Here is a 14,929-nt window from a genome sequence, read left to right as displayed (position 1 = left end):
ACACTGCAACTCTATAGCACAGTCACATCGGGGAGTGTTGTCAGCTATAGACTGGCCGTGTCATCCAGCAAAAACAGCTCCAACACACAACTAAGCACATAAAGAAAAAGAAAGAAAAAAGAAATGAGGAATCGATTTGTGTGGGTCATGTGCAATATGAGAGAGAGGCACAAAATCTGAGAAGAATAAAGCTTTTCTTTTAAAAGGTAATGATTAGACAAAGTTGGTTCCTTTATCAGATTTCAGGCAAGCGCCTTAATTTTATTACTTTTCATCAATATTCTGTGTTCGTCTGTGCAAAATCATAGTCACGATGACTCGACGCTCATAGTTAAAACATGATAGTTTATTATGCGGGGAAGTCTATCCAAAACGTCACTTCACTTTAATTGCGCTTGATGTCAGCGCGATCGCAGGTGAGAGGTGCATTCAAAACATTTCAGCACCACCCATCCTCATACAGCGATACACCACCGCCACAGGTGCAGCAGAACAAGTGCACGCTGCTAGTTAATAATAGTCACAGCCTGTCCGACATGTAAAAGGAATTAACCCAGCGCTTCTGCTGGATGTCGCACATCTGTCACAAGATGCTGCAAAACAGCTGTTGACTGTTGCTGTGGTCGAGTTTTGCTGCTTTTGTTTGGACAGCTTCTAAACTCTAAAAGAAAAACTTAGAAGAGAAGGAATTTACTTTAAAAAAGTTCATTTAGGGTCTCGCAGCTTGTTCTGCAGAGCGAATATATTCAAAGCATCCTGTCACATGGTTTCAGAATGACTGTTATAGTCAACCATTTTTCGGAGAACTAGCCTCAACTCGCTTCCCAGTGGATCTGATTACTGATGTTATCACAATAATGTAGCCTACAAGCGCTTACAGTGTTAATACACAATCCCTGCACTGGAATAAGTTGAGGAGGGGAAAAAACATGTCAGCAGCAGCCACGACTCAGAGCATATAATCACACGGATTAATCAGACATCCAGAGAATAAACCAAACGAGCGCTCTCGCCCCCTCTCCCTCTCTCTCTGCTGCGCTCCAACTCTCCTCCTGCGCTTCCACACGCACGTTTTAGGTTTTGTTTTTTTACCTTCAGACTGTTCATCTGCTTCTTGCATCCTCGAATCCACATCGAAAAGATCCGTTTTAAATCCAACTCATCGTTGGAAAAACCGTCCGAAGGTGTCGAAGGCGCGAAACCTGAACAGAGCCTTTAACCTGAATCATAAAATGTTTTCCGAGCGCAGACCCTGAGAGGAGCGCCAAACATTTTCGCCACATCCGGGTGCCTGCCTGCAGATTCACGGCGTATCCGAGAGGACGCGCTGGCAGGGGTAGTCAATCCAGTGCTGTCAATTATCCTCTCTGTGGCTGGGGACGGACTGACACAAGTTGGAGCAATCGCGTGGGCTCCACTGTGCTGAAATCACGCGCGCCCACCAACTGGAAATGCACCTGTTGCTTCCTATTGGGAAACTTGCAAAGAGCGAATGAGATCATCTCAACGTAAACATTTAAATGTTTTTAACTCTAGACGCCAGATGCTGCTTTAAAAAACCCCCTCTAAAAACAAATCATCTGACTGGAGAATTAAGTCGTGCGATGACATCAGAGAGCAACGAAGACAGGGAGAAATGTATATCTATCTCACTATATTAAATTGTATGATCCTAAATTAAAAACTGCTGCAAGGCTGCAATTAAAGGTCGTTTAAAGTACAGCCGTGTACCTGCTTTAAAACTATCCACGGGTTTCAAAACCTCCGAATCTGTTTATCCTTTACGATTCGGTTAAGTGCTGTAAGAAGGTCATGAGACACGTGACTGCACAAAAGAAACCAGTCGGAACAGTGATAAATCTGCTAGAAACAAATGGTGACAACTATACTTTCCCTTAAGAGGGAAATTTCTGTATTTGAGGATGAATACCATGTCCCTATCTTATCCTATCCTATCCATATGAAGAGTTAAACGCACGGACTTACCCCGCAGGGGTCTTGCCCTTATGATTAACGGCATTAGATCACCTGGCTCTTCTCGGGGGCCTCATTGCGCTTTTTTCTGTCCTCTCTCCGCGAAGATTCGAGAGGAAATGGGTTGTTAGAGCGGTGCTGGAAGGTTACCCGTGATTGGATTACCTGAGCCTGCGGGATAAAGTTTCACGGTGGCGCGTAATCCTCAGATTATAATCCTGCTCCACTGTTCCATAAACTGCAGGTGAGGGAGGCAGATGCAGCTCGGTCCGGACAGCAATCCTGCACAATCCCACTATGCACGCAATGGGTTTAAAGTATTATGTCCAAATAATTACAATAAGCACAAAAAGGTCACGCCAGGGCACAGGGGCGTTTTAACTTTTCACTATCAGTCTGCCATTTCGAGCAAAGTTAGGATTTAACGTGACTACAGATGAGTGCGATTTCAAATAAAGAACATAAACTAAAGTAGACGTAAAGTGTCACAGAGGTTTCGAATTAAAACACACAGCCATAAATATCGTTTTTCTTTAACTGGTTTTCCTCAAATAGGTTTTACTATTTGGAAATTATATCCTATCGTAAATATCTAATCATGCCACGATTATTATAAGTTATTATTATTATTTGATCGACTTTGAAGCTCAAAAGAGTCACCAGAGTTTTTTTCCTAGAAACATTTTGTATTTAAGCACTCTCTAGCTCTAGCTAAATGCGACTGACCACAATTACAGTTCGGATTAATATGCGGAAAAAATCAGTGCCTCGGAAACTTTTTTAAAGAGCCGTGGTTTCCGGGGACAGCGGAAGTTATATGTGTCTGCTGAATTCCGTCCGTGTGGGAGCAACAATCATATCCAAAATGGAGACCGTAAATGCTGGACATATGATGAGCTTAGCTGCTCTACAGAGGCAAGATCCATACATAAACAAATTGCTCGATGTTACCGGCCAGGTGGCTCTATATAACTTCAACTCCAAGGCGAATGAGTGGGTAAGTTTGTAAGTAACGTGACTTTGCGGAAAGCCGTCAAAGCTATTTGACTTAGCATGCTAGCTGTTCTGTATAAACACAAAAATACAAAGAAATTTGATAATATTTGCGGAAGTGAACTTTATCCAGGTAATGCTTACACACGTTGTGTTTCGCCACCACTGTCATTTTGAAAAAAATTTATTTATTTATTTTTTAAATACCAATAAGCGTAATCTTTTATCCGCTAGCTATAGTTGTGCTAACAGCGTCCTTTGCTATTATTCAGCATGTTTATCGTTTCTGACTCACACCTTCACTTTTTATTTTACAGGAGAAGACTGAAATCGAGGGCACCCTGTTTGTTTATACAAGGTAAGCACGTGAGGCTTTTATAGGAATGTAACGCGTTGACCGCGAGGACTTGTTTACCTGTTCTTACGTTTCACGCGCTGTCATTTGACGTGTTCTACGCATGTGTGCAGGCCTCAGTCTTTGTAAACAAACACGAATTAGATTGCATGTGATTTTTGTCCGCTCACAGAACGAAAATCACACCCTGTTTAAACAGGAAAATAATAAGTAAAAGTTTTAGTAATTAATTCCACTTGAAGTGTAAAGACTTGTTTGATAAACAGCTTTAACGCGCATCGTTGTTTTGAGGGCTGTTCATATATTCATTTGAAAATAACGAAATGTTAGCAACCGATTTAATTGGTTATTGATTAATATGAATATTTTTCACAAAATTGAGAATTATGTAATTCTCAGAAATTCTCATTTACAATATCTGAGAATCCTCCAACCTACCTCCAAGCCTGAGGCCATAGTTCTCAGCTAGAAAAGGGTGGAGTGCTCCCTCCATGTAAGGGATTATTTGCTATTTGGATCTTGTACACAATTGAGGGGAGCGTGAAATTGACGGACTGATCGGGGCCACATCTGCAGCGATGCAGATGGTTTACAGATCAGCAGTGGTAAAGAAAGAGCAGAGTCCTAAAGGGAAACTTTCAATCTTACATCCCTGCCTTCAGCCATTATCAGGAGCACTGGGTAGTGATCAAAGACAATGAGATCTGTGCCAGTTTAGGCGACCACATACCACATGGCCAGAGAGCAGCAGCCAGGGTTTGAAAAATGGGATGAAGAGGCCAAACTAATCTGAAAATCAGTGAACTTTTTTTTTCTAAATGTGTTAATTCTTTGTCATAAAAAAATCATTCATGGATGACTAAACTAATCGACACAGAGATATGTCATATCAGTGAGGTGATGTTTTATGTTTTTTGTCCCTGAAAGGTCTGCTTCCCCTCACCATGGCTTCACCATCATGAATCGACTGAGCACGGAGAACCTTGTAGAGCCAATCAATAAAGACCTGGAGTTTCAGCTACAGGATCCATTCTTGCTCTACAGAAATGGCAACTGTGAGTGTTTTGTTGTCCAGTTACACAGAAACTGCAGATGTCATGTGCAGGAGATTCATATTTCTGTGTATGCTTGGACTGAAATCAGATGTGCTGCAGTACTTCACAGCTTCTCAAAGTTTGAGGGAACAAAAAAAGACCACCATCCCAGAATATCAGCCAATGTTTCTCAGCTACATAATATTTCTCTAGTACAATGTTTCTCCCATAATATAGCGCTGTATCACAAAAGGTAGTGTCGAAGAGAAACATTTACCATAGCTTTGAAAGGCTCCGCTTTAGACAAAAAGAGATGATAATTTGGGCAAGAAAAATCACAAATTAACTGAAAAAAGTAAATATCCAAACAGTCAGTAAACTTTTAACCTTTATCTAAATGTTACCGCACTCTTAGTTTTTAATTCATGAACTTTAGAAAAAAATGAAAAATGTTGTATTCAAAGAATTTCTGCGTTTCTCTACATATAGATTTTGTGTTAAGTTTGTTTGCTGTATTGGTTTTATTTCATTTTTCCTGCTCAAAAGCAATAATGCCAGAACACATTAGTACCTTTGAAAATGCTGGACAGACACTTTCCCAGTGTTCTCTGGAACAGCTCTTCTCCCTTTTGCTTGAAGTCCTTCTTGTATCTTGGAGAATCAAGGAGGAAGACCTTGTCATTCATGGCCTCAGACTGATCTGTCAAACCACACAGTATTCAGCTTTGTGTGGCCACAGTTTTCATTCTGTATTGGACCAACAAACAAAAAAACTTTTGGCTCTAAGGGGTGAATTAGGCTTCTATTATATAAATATTTTTATGCCTGCTGCGTTTTTTCCTGAAGGCTTATTCCAGTGAAATCGTTTAGCGTTATGAGTTCAGCAGGGAGTAGTATCAGATGAAAAGGCTGGAAATAAATCCTCAAATCCTCAGAAAGTAACTGACAGTGCTCCCACCGAGGTAATCTATCAAAAGTCTGAACAGAAGTTTCATTAAGGCAATGAACAAGGAGTTGGATTGTTTTCCCATTTGTTTGCTAATGAGAAAAAATAACATGGCCAGGCTCAGCGTCAGAGTGGACTGCTCCCCTTTAGGACTCGGCTTGCCTATCAGCCTGCCTGGTATGGAAGACATGATGTAATGTTTTTGTTGATATCCAAGTCAGAAGCTTTTCCAGGTGCTTCACAGGAGTCCGACTGCTGCTGTTTTCATTTTAATTCCTCAAAGTGTGTTAGGTTGCGGGCAGATAAAGTGGTTGAAGGTGTTCCTCAGGCTGTGAAGATGCTCGTCTGACAGCTGATGGTCACTGTAAGGCGGGTCAGAGTAAACGGTTTTTGATCATTTGTTCCACACGAAGGTTTGCACTGCCCATTTGAGCTTTTCAGTAAGATAAGTTACGGGCTGAGGAGCCTTTGTTTGTTCTCTGCCTGAAGTCTGTTTTGCTGTTTGTGATTGCTCTCTAGGTAGAGTTCAGGTTTGTGAGAGAAAGTGAGAGCAGGATGTAGATGATGCTCCTGAGACTCCTCTCTCCAATTAAAAATAATGAAGGCTGATATTGCTGAAAGATGATTGTTTGACGAGCATAGAGTCGAACACGGAGAGGATGGATTCTTCAGAGGGATGTTAATGCTGCTCCAGGTGTGTTTGAAATCTCTTCTGCAGGCTGATGCGTGCGCTCAAAGTTTCAGATGTCTGTTGCTGGGGTGTGTACTTGGACTTGTGCATACACCTGTTTACAACACTTTGTGTTCCCGTTGGTAGCAGGGGATGCTCCAGGGAGGCAAGCACTTGGGTTGCTAGGTTACCTCAGGCTTTAGAGGGAACTTGAATACACCAGTGTTTCATCACATAGACACACACAAAGCATGAGCAGCTTCATATAAAATTATTGTTTTTCATCAGAAACTGCAAATGTGCAGTTTGCTTGTTTTCCGTTTGGTGTCGGTGAATGCTGTGTTAGCTCTCCACAGATGAACTTCTCCTTTTTGTGTTTGATTGTTTTGTAACTTCACTGCTTTGGACTGTCAGATTCTCATTGATCCTAAGGTCCACTAATGTGCAGTCATGTACAGTGCTCATTTAGTGTTGTTTTCAGTGTTTTCTTGGATGGCTCAATTATGTTAAGTCACAAAGCTGACTAAATTAATAATCTTAAAAAGACTTAAAAATCATATAGTTCCTTTAGCTGTATTTATGAAGGGTCGGGTTTGTTTTAAAGAGTTTTGTATAAACTGGTGTCTGCTGTCAGTGTTATTAAATGCATTATTTGTATCTGTGTTTTTAACAGTGGGTATCTATAGTATTTGGTTCTATGACAAGAAGGATTGTCAACGCATCGCTCAGCTCATGGTCAAGTAAGTAGCCAGACATTTGATGGAGGAAGTGGATGAAATTGGGCAAGGCTTTACGTTTGTCTGTTTTTTCCACTTATCAAGTTTGATTTGTATTTCCAAATTGAATTACAATGTGTACTTTCTGGAAATGTGGAGGTCTGTTATGTTCACTAAATGCAGGGTTTGAACAACTCCACATATAAGATGCCATAAAGTTGATGCAGTGTAAGGAGTTTTTAATACAGAATAATTCAAATTAAACAAAAATATAGAAGCCCCATGAAAAGGAAATCAGACCATGAACCAACCATGCAGCGGGATGTAAGATTCAGGCTCCACCTTAAAAGTAAGACTGCCATCTCCATCTTGCAAGGTAAAAGGAGCAATCACGTCACTCCCAAGTTGACTACGGTGCAGTAAAGTGAAAAAAATCGAGGAAAAACAGACTTTGTTTTGCTCGGGAGCATTGTAGAGCTTTTCATTCATCACTAGCAATATAATGTACGGCTTATTTAGCAGGTCACACATACGCAACAGTAGTATCCATCCATCCATTTTCTTCCGCTTATCCGGGGCCGGGTCGCGGGGGCAGCTGCCCAAGCAGAGAAGCCCAGACCTCCCTCTCCCCAGCCACCTCCTCCAGCTTATCTGGGGGAACACCAAGGCGTTCCCAGGCCAGCCGAGAGATATAATATCTCCAGCGTATCCTGGGTCTGCCTCTGGGCCTCCTCCCAGTGGGACATGCCCGGAAAACCTCGCCCAGGAGGCATCCTTCACAGATGCCCGAACCACCTCAACTGGCTCCTTTCGATGTGGAGGAGCAGCGGCTCTACACTGAGCCCCTCCCGAATGGCCGAACTTCTCACCCTATCTCTAAGGGAGAGGCCAGCCACCCTTCGGAGGAAGCCCATTTCTGCCGCTTGTATCCGCGATCTCGTTCTTTCAGTCACTCCCCACAGCTCGTGGCCATAGGTGAGGGTAGGGACGTAGATCGACCGGTAAATTGAGAGCTTCGCTTTTACACTCAGCTCCCTCTTCACCACAACAGACGGTACAGCGTCCGCATCACTGCAGCCGGTGCACCAATCCATCTGTCGATCTCCCGCTCCCTTCTCCTATCACTTGTGAACAAGACCCTGAGATACTTAAACTCCTCCACTTGGAGCAGGTTCTCGTCCCGGACCCAGAGTGGGCACGCCACCCTTTTCCGGCTGAGGACCATGGCCTCAGATTTGGAGGTGCTGATCCTCATTCCCACCGCTTCACACTCGGCTGCGAACCGTTCCAAGGCCAACAGTAGAAATGAAGTTTTAATGTTTTGCTATTGTTTACGCTTACTGCCACCATCTTGGATTGTAAAGTCAGGGTTGGTGGGGCTTTCTGATTATTCTCAGTGAGAAATCCAACTTGAGGAGGCATTCCATCTCAGAACTTAGGATTTCTGCTTTCCCATTTCAAATAAAATTCAGAATAAAAGTGGTTCTGCTGGTGAGTCCCAGCTCCCAACTCAACTAATAGATCAAAACAAAGAGCCAGGCACTTTGCTTCTTCTGATTTTCAGCCAGTCAGGCATAGGGATGAGTCGGGGTGCGAGCAGGTTAATGACAATTATCAAAATAAACCGTGATCATGGTGCAAATGAGCTGTGCAACGATTGGCCCACTTAGGAAATCTGTTGATTTGTCCCAGCATTGTGCTCTTGTGAAGCAAAGATGCAATTTGTAAGGGCCTGGATTGTCTAGTTCATATTTTGGTTTTCGTTGCATGGTTTGTATAATTTGAGTAATTTCACTTTAAAAAACAAAAACAAAGTAAGGTTGTTCAGTATATTAACTCTGACCCCAACATCATCAGTACTTAATATCTGACAAAGCAAACAACAGTTATGTGTGCAGGCAATATGTCATGCTTTAACTCTGTGCCAGGATTGTGAAACAAGAAGCAGACCATGCCCAGAAAAAGTCACCTGAGAGGGCAGAGCCGGGGAGAACCAATGGAGTCGCAGAACCCCGCAGCATCGATATCTTGGAGCTGCTCAGCAAAGCCAAGGAAGAATACCAGAGGGTGAGGTGGCAAACACGCAGTTAACGTAACATCTGACTTATGTTATCACACGAGTATGATCACCTGATGTATAACTATAGTGTTTGACAGGATTTGAGCCCTAATTTGTGGAAATTTTGACAACAAAAACAAAGTTGTGTGAATATCCATATAAGTTATTACAGTGGTAAATGACCTGGGTCTTTTTCAGGTGTGGAGTTGTCAGTTTAAGATAGAGAGAACAGTTCAATATAATCTAATGTTTTTATGTTTGTGCAATAATTGCAGTCCCAAGGAGGTGAAACAGATGTGTCCATTGAACAGACAGCAAAAGCAGCTGCCAGCACTACAGATCCCCACATCACACCGCAGCCTGAAAAGGTACAACACACACACAAAGCAATGATTTGAGTTCCAATTTTCGTTTACCGTATCTTTAAATGTTTAAAGCTTTGTCATTCTTGTCACTCCTACACATAGAAAGTGTGGAGGAGGACAGTTAGAAGGGCATGTTTTTATCCTTGTCACTCCATACATAGTTAGCATTTGGCAGCAGAGAATGCTGCAAGGAACATTGCAAACAGACACCCAAATACGTGCCTTCAATTTATGTCACAGCCATGAGTGCTGCTTGTGTTTTCTGCAGGGTTTGCATGCGGGGCTAAGATGAACTGAACAGTTTGGGACAATCAATGTTAACTAAATGGAAAGGGAAATGGGCCATGTTGTGAATCAATCATATACCATTATTATATTTGGATATATTATAGCCTGTGTTTCCTGATACATTTCTAAGATATTTATCACAAGCAGTGGAGCTGTGTCATCTCCATGTTTACCAGGTCTAAGGACTGTAATTTTTACAGAAAAGTCTTCTTTTCATCCCATTAGCCAGTTTTTTGTTTTTGCATTAAAATCCCAATAGTTACCCAAAAAAGCCTCTGCTTACACTGTTTGCTGTTTGTAAAGCTCAATGATGACGACAGCTAAAATAGCACCAGGAGCAGCAGAGTGTAAGCTCCAGCTGATTAGCAACGCAAAAACAAAACTTGCAGCCAACTATGTTGTCAAAATATGATAATCGTATAGCTTCCAACAAACTTTCATAATCTTACTTATTAAACAACCTGAATGATTAATACATGATCAAAATAGTTTTTGATTCGTTTTCTGTTATTTGATTTTTTTTTTTTTTTTTTTTTTTTTTTGAGCTCCGCTGTATTTGAGGTAATTGTTTCTTTACCCAGCAGAGCTCTCACCCCGTGGTAAAGCAGATCACAGTGGAGGAGCTCTTTGGTTCGTCTCTCCCTAAGGACCCCTCTCTACCAACCATGCCCACGCAGAGCAACACTGTTTCCAGTGACCCCTCCGCTGCCTATGTCCACAAACAACCGTATCCTGCTCCACCTCCACAAAGCACTCTCCTCATTCACCAACATGCAGCCCAAGACCCTGGTTCCAACCAGAGGAATCAAGCCCCCGGTCTGCTCCCTGCTCCATATGCACTACACCCAAGTCCTGTATTCCAGTCAGTGATCCAAAGGTCAGACCCTCAGCTACACTCCTCAGTGTCCCCACTCATAGTGCCTTCAGCTGCTCCTCCTGGTACCGCAGGACCTCCAACTGCTCAAACATCCTATATGGGTCAGGACATCCTCGCCACACTCAAACCGGCAGCACCTTCTGTAAATTCAGACCACCACAAACCCATCCTCGCACCCAACTTCCTGCCAAGCACATTGGTCCCACCCCACAGCTTCCGAGAGCCTATGGGAAAACCCCTTCTCCAACACGGAAAGGACGTGGATGTTTTCTCTCAGTCTCCAAATCTGATTAAACAAATATCTGTGAGTTCAGCTTTTTTTTTTTTTCTGGTAAATTTGAATCCAGTATTTTTGATCTTATTTCATTTTTTGCTTTTCTTTCCTCTTTCAGGCTGTCCCCATGAGTCCAAGTCTTGCTGTTCCAGGATCAGGGGTTTCTGTGCTGCTTTCCCCCAGTGCCTTCCAGCAGTCCCTCAATAAGACACCGGCAGCAACGTCAATGGTCCCTCCTGCACCCACTGAGCCCACCTCAGCCTCTGGAGGAGCTAAAGAACCTGTAGCAGCCCCCTGCAGTAAAGCACAGCTACAGGAGACTCTGATACACCTCATTAAGGTAAAGTAGAAGCGTAAAGCATATAGAAGAAACTGTCGGCACTTCATAGCATGAGAAAAGTTCAAGCTAGTACTAATTACCCCTGTATTATAACATTATGTATAACTTTAAATATCTTTTCCACACATACAATGGAACTAAAAATGGACCTTGTCTAAAATTGTTTAGTGTGTAGACAGTGGCAGATCTGAGACGCCCACAGAAGTCTTAGGTGTTCTTCCCAGAACTAAATAACCAACAATGTGCTTCCTGTGTACATAAACATGTGTGTGCCCAAAATGAATGGTCTTGTAGAATTATATTAATATGGATTATATACCGTATATAAAAAATAAATTAGCTCTTTCTTTTTTTTTCTCATTTTCTCATGTGTGAAGTTGTTGTCCATGCATTCTCTCTAACAGCCAGCAGGGGGCGACCATTCTGGTTGCAGAAAGCTATATTAAACCATTGATGCTGTTTAACGGTTGCAAAATCCACATACTTAAACAGTTTCTTTTTTTCTTCTTCTTCTTCTTCCTGCCCTGATTTTCTAGAATGACCCAGACTTCCTTGGTGCCATTCATGATGCTTACCTGCAGAGCCTATCCAAGGACTTTGGCAACGTAAAACTATAGTCCTACTTCATCCATCACCACTCTTTTAGTGCTCCGACCTCATCAGGATCAATAAAGATACACACAATTAATGGAGAAGTGTAAAAAAAAAAAAAAAAAAGTGGAGCAAACAGGTTTTCAACACACTGTTCACCAAAAAACCCTTCAAAACTAGTCTGTGTGCTAAAGGTTATTACAGCATGCACCGCACCATCTAACCATCTGTTCCTGATGCTGAATACTCGTTTTGGATCTATCTTTTGTCAAAATCTATGAAAAGCAGAACTACTGTGGGAAAGACTAATGAGATAAATTTTCCCAGTTAAATCTTGATGTATGTTTTGTTTGGTTTTTTTTGGGTTTTTTTGTTTGTTTTTTCCTTTTGAACTTTCTGAATGTGGTCAAACTTTATGGTTGGATAAAGTTTAGCTGTTGGTGTTTTGTTTTTGTTTTGTTTTCTCTGGAGGACAGAACCACAGTGGAGCTTTGGGAACCTCAAACCCGCTGACCCTCAGGCAGATAGTTTTGCAGCTGTACGAATCACAGGTGCTGCTTCTCTTACTCGTCACGTGTTTGGTGTTCTCACCACGAGCACACTTATACTGCGACTACTTGTGATGAGAAAGGCCTCTGTGCTGGGGACCTGAGCTATCCTGCTATGTGGCGTTTTAAGCAGAACCAATCTTTCCCCCCGTTTTGTTGGGGTTTTTTTTACGTTCTACGTTTTGAAGCTGAAGAAGATGCTGAGCAGCCATTCCAGGCGTTTTGTGTTTGGCAGGCGTTTGTTGAGGAAGTTTTAAGCTCTCGTCCAGTGAAGATGAATAACTTCTATCATTGTTTGGAGAAGAAGCACTTGCAGCCAAGAACTCAAACTAATCACCTATCCCTCTCAGCTGCTTTTATAATGTTACAGACGGTGATATGTTTATGACTCAAAAACGAGCTCCTTTGCTACCTTTGGTTTTTCCACAAGTCTCCTTACCCTTGCTTTGTCTACGTCCTTCCCCTTCTTTGTGCTGTCATCTCTCCTCCACCAGCTGATCTTGCAGTCGTGGATGTTCTCGGAGGGGAATGTGCAATAGGCAACAGTCGCAAAGCCTTTAGGGATACCAGCATTTTGGGATATCTTAGTCTGCTACTACAGAGCCTTTTGGGGTCTGCAAGTGATTTATGTTTCGAGTATTAAGAGAAAAAGGAAAAACCAAAGTAGCAAATTTCGATTTCTGTTTCTTTTCGATCCTTTTAGCAGTAAAATGCTTAAACAGGTGGAAACCAATGTGATTTTGATAGCTTCAAACAAGCTGAGTTGCTACATTTACCCAGACTAACGCTGAAAACTTTAAACTACCTCTAGGCCCATCTACCCCCCCCCCCCCCCCCCCCCCCCCGCCCCAAAGTATGTTTTTCCAAGCTGCAGTCAATAAGTTGAAGATGAAATAAACTCGGGTGTTTTTTGCAGTAAAAGGCTACTGCAGCACGTCCCCATAAACCCTGCAGACTGCAGTGGAAGCAGGAGTAAACGCGTCCGTTTTCCTCGTGTACACCACTGAGTGGCTGCTGTTTGTGAGCAAAGAAAAAGAATAAATGTACGTCATGAAATCTGAGATCTAAAAAATATATATATCAATGAATTTTCGCACAAAAATTTCAGCATATTCAAACTATTAAAGTTGTCTATTTATACAAAAAAGGAAGAAAAATTATGTAAATGCATGAAAATATTAGAGGGTTTTCTGACCAGTGGTACAGTGATGTTCAGTAGTTGGGCCATTAATCCAGTTACTTAAACAACCAGTATACAAAGTCATTAATATCCAAACAGTGTATTTTTTTTAATATTTGTGAGCAACAAGAAGAGCAGAGATTATTGCTTTGTATATATTTTTTTTTTTATTTTGCGGCATGAATTCTTGCCTCGATTGTGACATCACAGCTTGGTATTTAATATTTGAAGTTGTCTTTCTCCTGCTTGCAGTAGTTTTTTGTAAGTTTATTTTGTTTTTTTGTAATTTGGAAAAGTTTAAATTTCAAATGTGAAATAACATCTGCATCCAGGGAGCAAATGGGATCGTTTGTTCATTTCATTACCATGTAAAAACTCATTTTTCATGTCAGAGATGGTTTTGCCAACACATTTTCTTTGTTTTTCTCTGCATGTGTTGGTTAAATAAAGAATAATTGAAATGTTAGAGATTGTTTTTAATCCCGGTCACATATTTAAGATTTTAAGGTTATTTTACACGTCGGTCTAATTTATCTTATTGGCCCACCATGTGGTTTTGAGAGTTTTTGCAAATAACACAAATTTTTCTAAGATTGATGTTATTGTGCGTAATTTGAATATTTTGTGATATTAAAGATTTGAAAGTAATTGTTTGCTCTTGTTTTCTGCTTGGAGGAGTCAATGTTTTGGTGAGCAGTGAGAAGCTTCAGAACTTAAAGAGGAGTGTGATTATTAGAATAGAAATTTGAGCCTCTTAACAAAATATTATTAATATTATTATGCATATTTCTAATTAAGCCCAAGTTTATAAAGACAATCATAACTAAGAGATCTGTCTTGAATGGTGCAGTCTTGTCTTTGACCACCAGATGTCACTAGTTGCTTACTTTAAACCCGCACCTACCCCACAGTAATTGTCACAGCCAACATCAAATTAGTAGTTCCGGGTTTAAATGACAAATTGAATGCTGATTTTCTTTATTATTATTATTAAATAAACTTACACGGCTCGCTTTTTCTCTTTTACTTACCAGATCATCTGCGGGCAACAAAAGGGAAAATTCTTCAAGAACACCAAAGAGGAAATTGGGGGGGGGGGAGGAAAACTGTCACACTAAATCAAACGTTGTGCAGACCTTACCTGAATGCTTGTATATCTCCTTCATTTGGAACTGGGTGGTGATCTCTTCAGTCTTCATTCTGTAAATCTTTTACACCAGAATACCCTCTCCTCTGATCATGACCCGAAAAAGCCCACTGCTCTTTCTTAAAGAGGTGTTATACGGTTCTTCAGTCTTTACACGTGGCATCAGTCACAAATTACTGAAAGAGCTTCATTTTTTATTATCTTCATAGTATCACAACACGAGCCCAAATGTCAGCGCCTTAAGCTCCTGTTCAAATGTCAGCTTAGTGATGATGTTGGTCGAAGCTGTGTAAGAATGTGGACAGCAATGCTGCAGCTACAAGGAAAGTCCATTTGTATAAAATGAGAGCATTGGGGTCTATTTATAGAGCGGTGTGAACGCATTTTGCAGCCTGTATGGATGCATGAGATGAAACTCCTCAGTGCAACTTCACGATAAATAAATAAAACTTTCCCGCTGTTTAAAAAATGACGAATACAAAAATCTGTCAGTATAAACTGATCTCGATGTGCATCACTTATTTTATATTATAATATATATTTCATATATAATGTGTTCCCACTTTTTTGCA

The 14,929-nt window shown here is 41.3% G+C and overlaps 2 protein-coding genes across 14 annotated transcripts in view; one reads left to right on the top strand and one right to left on the bottom strand.

Annotated features, from left to right (window-relative positions):
- The window catches only part of cacna1db (calcium channel, voltage-dependent, L type, alpha 1D subunit, b), an 87,819-nt gene extending 85,680 nt beyond the window's left edge, over positions 1-2,139 (bottom strand). For 10 of the 12 annotated variants that reach the window (XM_085261137.1, XM_085261141.1, XM_085261138.1 and 7 more), the window contains exon 1: positions 1,987-2,139. In XM_085261137.1, coding sequence (XP_085117263.1) covers positions 1,987-2,020 — 34 coding nt within the window. In that variant the 5' untranslated portion in view covers positions 2,021-2,139. Of the gene's footprint in view, positions 1-1,092; positions 1,682-1,986 lie in introns of those variants that run through there. The other 2 variants (XM_085261147.1, XM_085261139.1) reach the window with 2 other exon arrangements.
- A 637-nt stretch (positions 2,140-2,776) lies between these two features.
- On the top strand, positions 2,777-13,858 carry dcp1a (decapping mRNA 1A). Of its 2 annotated transcripts, none has more exons than XM_085261154.1 (9): positions 2,777-2,971; positions 3,285-3,325; positions 4,250-4,377; positions 6,646-6,712; positions 8,617-8,755; positions 9,023-9,115; positions 9,985-10,581; positions 10,670-10,891; positions 11,428-13,858. In XM_085261154.1, exons 1-9 carry the CDS (start codon positions 2,792-2,794, stop codon positions 11,506-11,508), a joined length of 1,548 nt encoding a protein of 515 aa, XP_085117280.1. In that variant the 5' UTR covers positions 2,777-2,791; the 3' UTR covers positions 11,509-13,858. The 2 variants fall into 2 exon arrangements, with proteins under 2 accessions (XP_085117280.1, XP_085117279.1); XM_085261153.1 differs by having other exon boundaries at positions 9,982-10,581.
- The last annotated feature ends 1,071 nt before the right edge of the window (positions 13,859-14,929 follow it).

The sequence above is a fragment of the Mchenga conophoros genome, linkage group LG20 (assembly GCF_057382185.1).
Source record: "Mchenga conophoros isolate Kocher_MC1m ecotype Shallow Benthic linkage group LG20, M_conophoros_male_GT1.1, whole genome shotgun sequence".
NCBI classification, from domain to species: domain Eukaryota; kingdom Metazoa; phylum Chordata; class Actinopteri; order Cichliformes; family Cichlidae; genus Mchenga; species Mchenga conophoros.
The sequence above is the reverse complement of the archived record's forward strand: the minus strand, read 5'-3'. Positions and strand labels throughout refer to the sequence as shown.

What these genes read in the sequence shown, in the direction of transcription:
- dcp1a (XM_085261153.1), top strand. Translation starts at nt 2,792, where the DNA reads ATGTGTCTGCTGAATTCCGTCCGTGTGGGAGCAACAATCATATCCAAA. An exon ending in ACCCTGTTTGTTTATACAAG is followed by an intron (nt 3,326 to 4,249) that starts GTAAGCACGTGA and finishes TGTCCCTGAAAG; the next exon opens with GTCTGCTTCCCCTCACCATG. An exon ending in TCACACCGCAGCCTGAAAAG is followed by an intron (nt 9,116 to 9,981) that starts GTACAACACACA and finishes TTCTTTACCCAG; the next exon opens with CAGAGCTCTCACCCCGTGGT.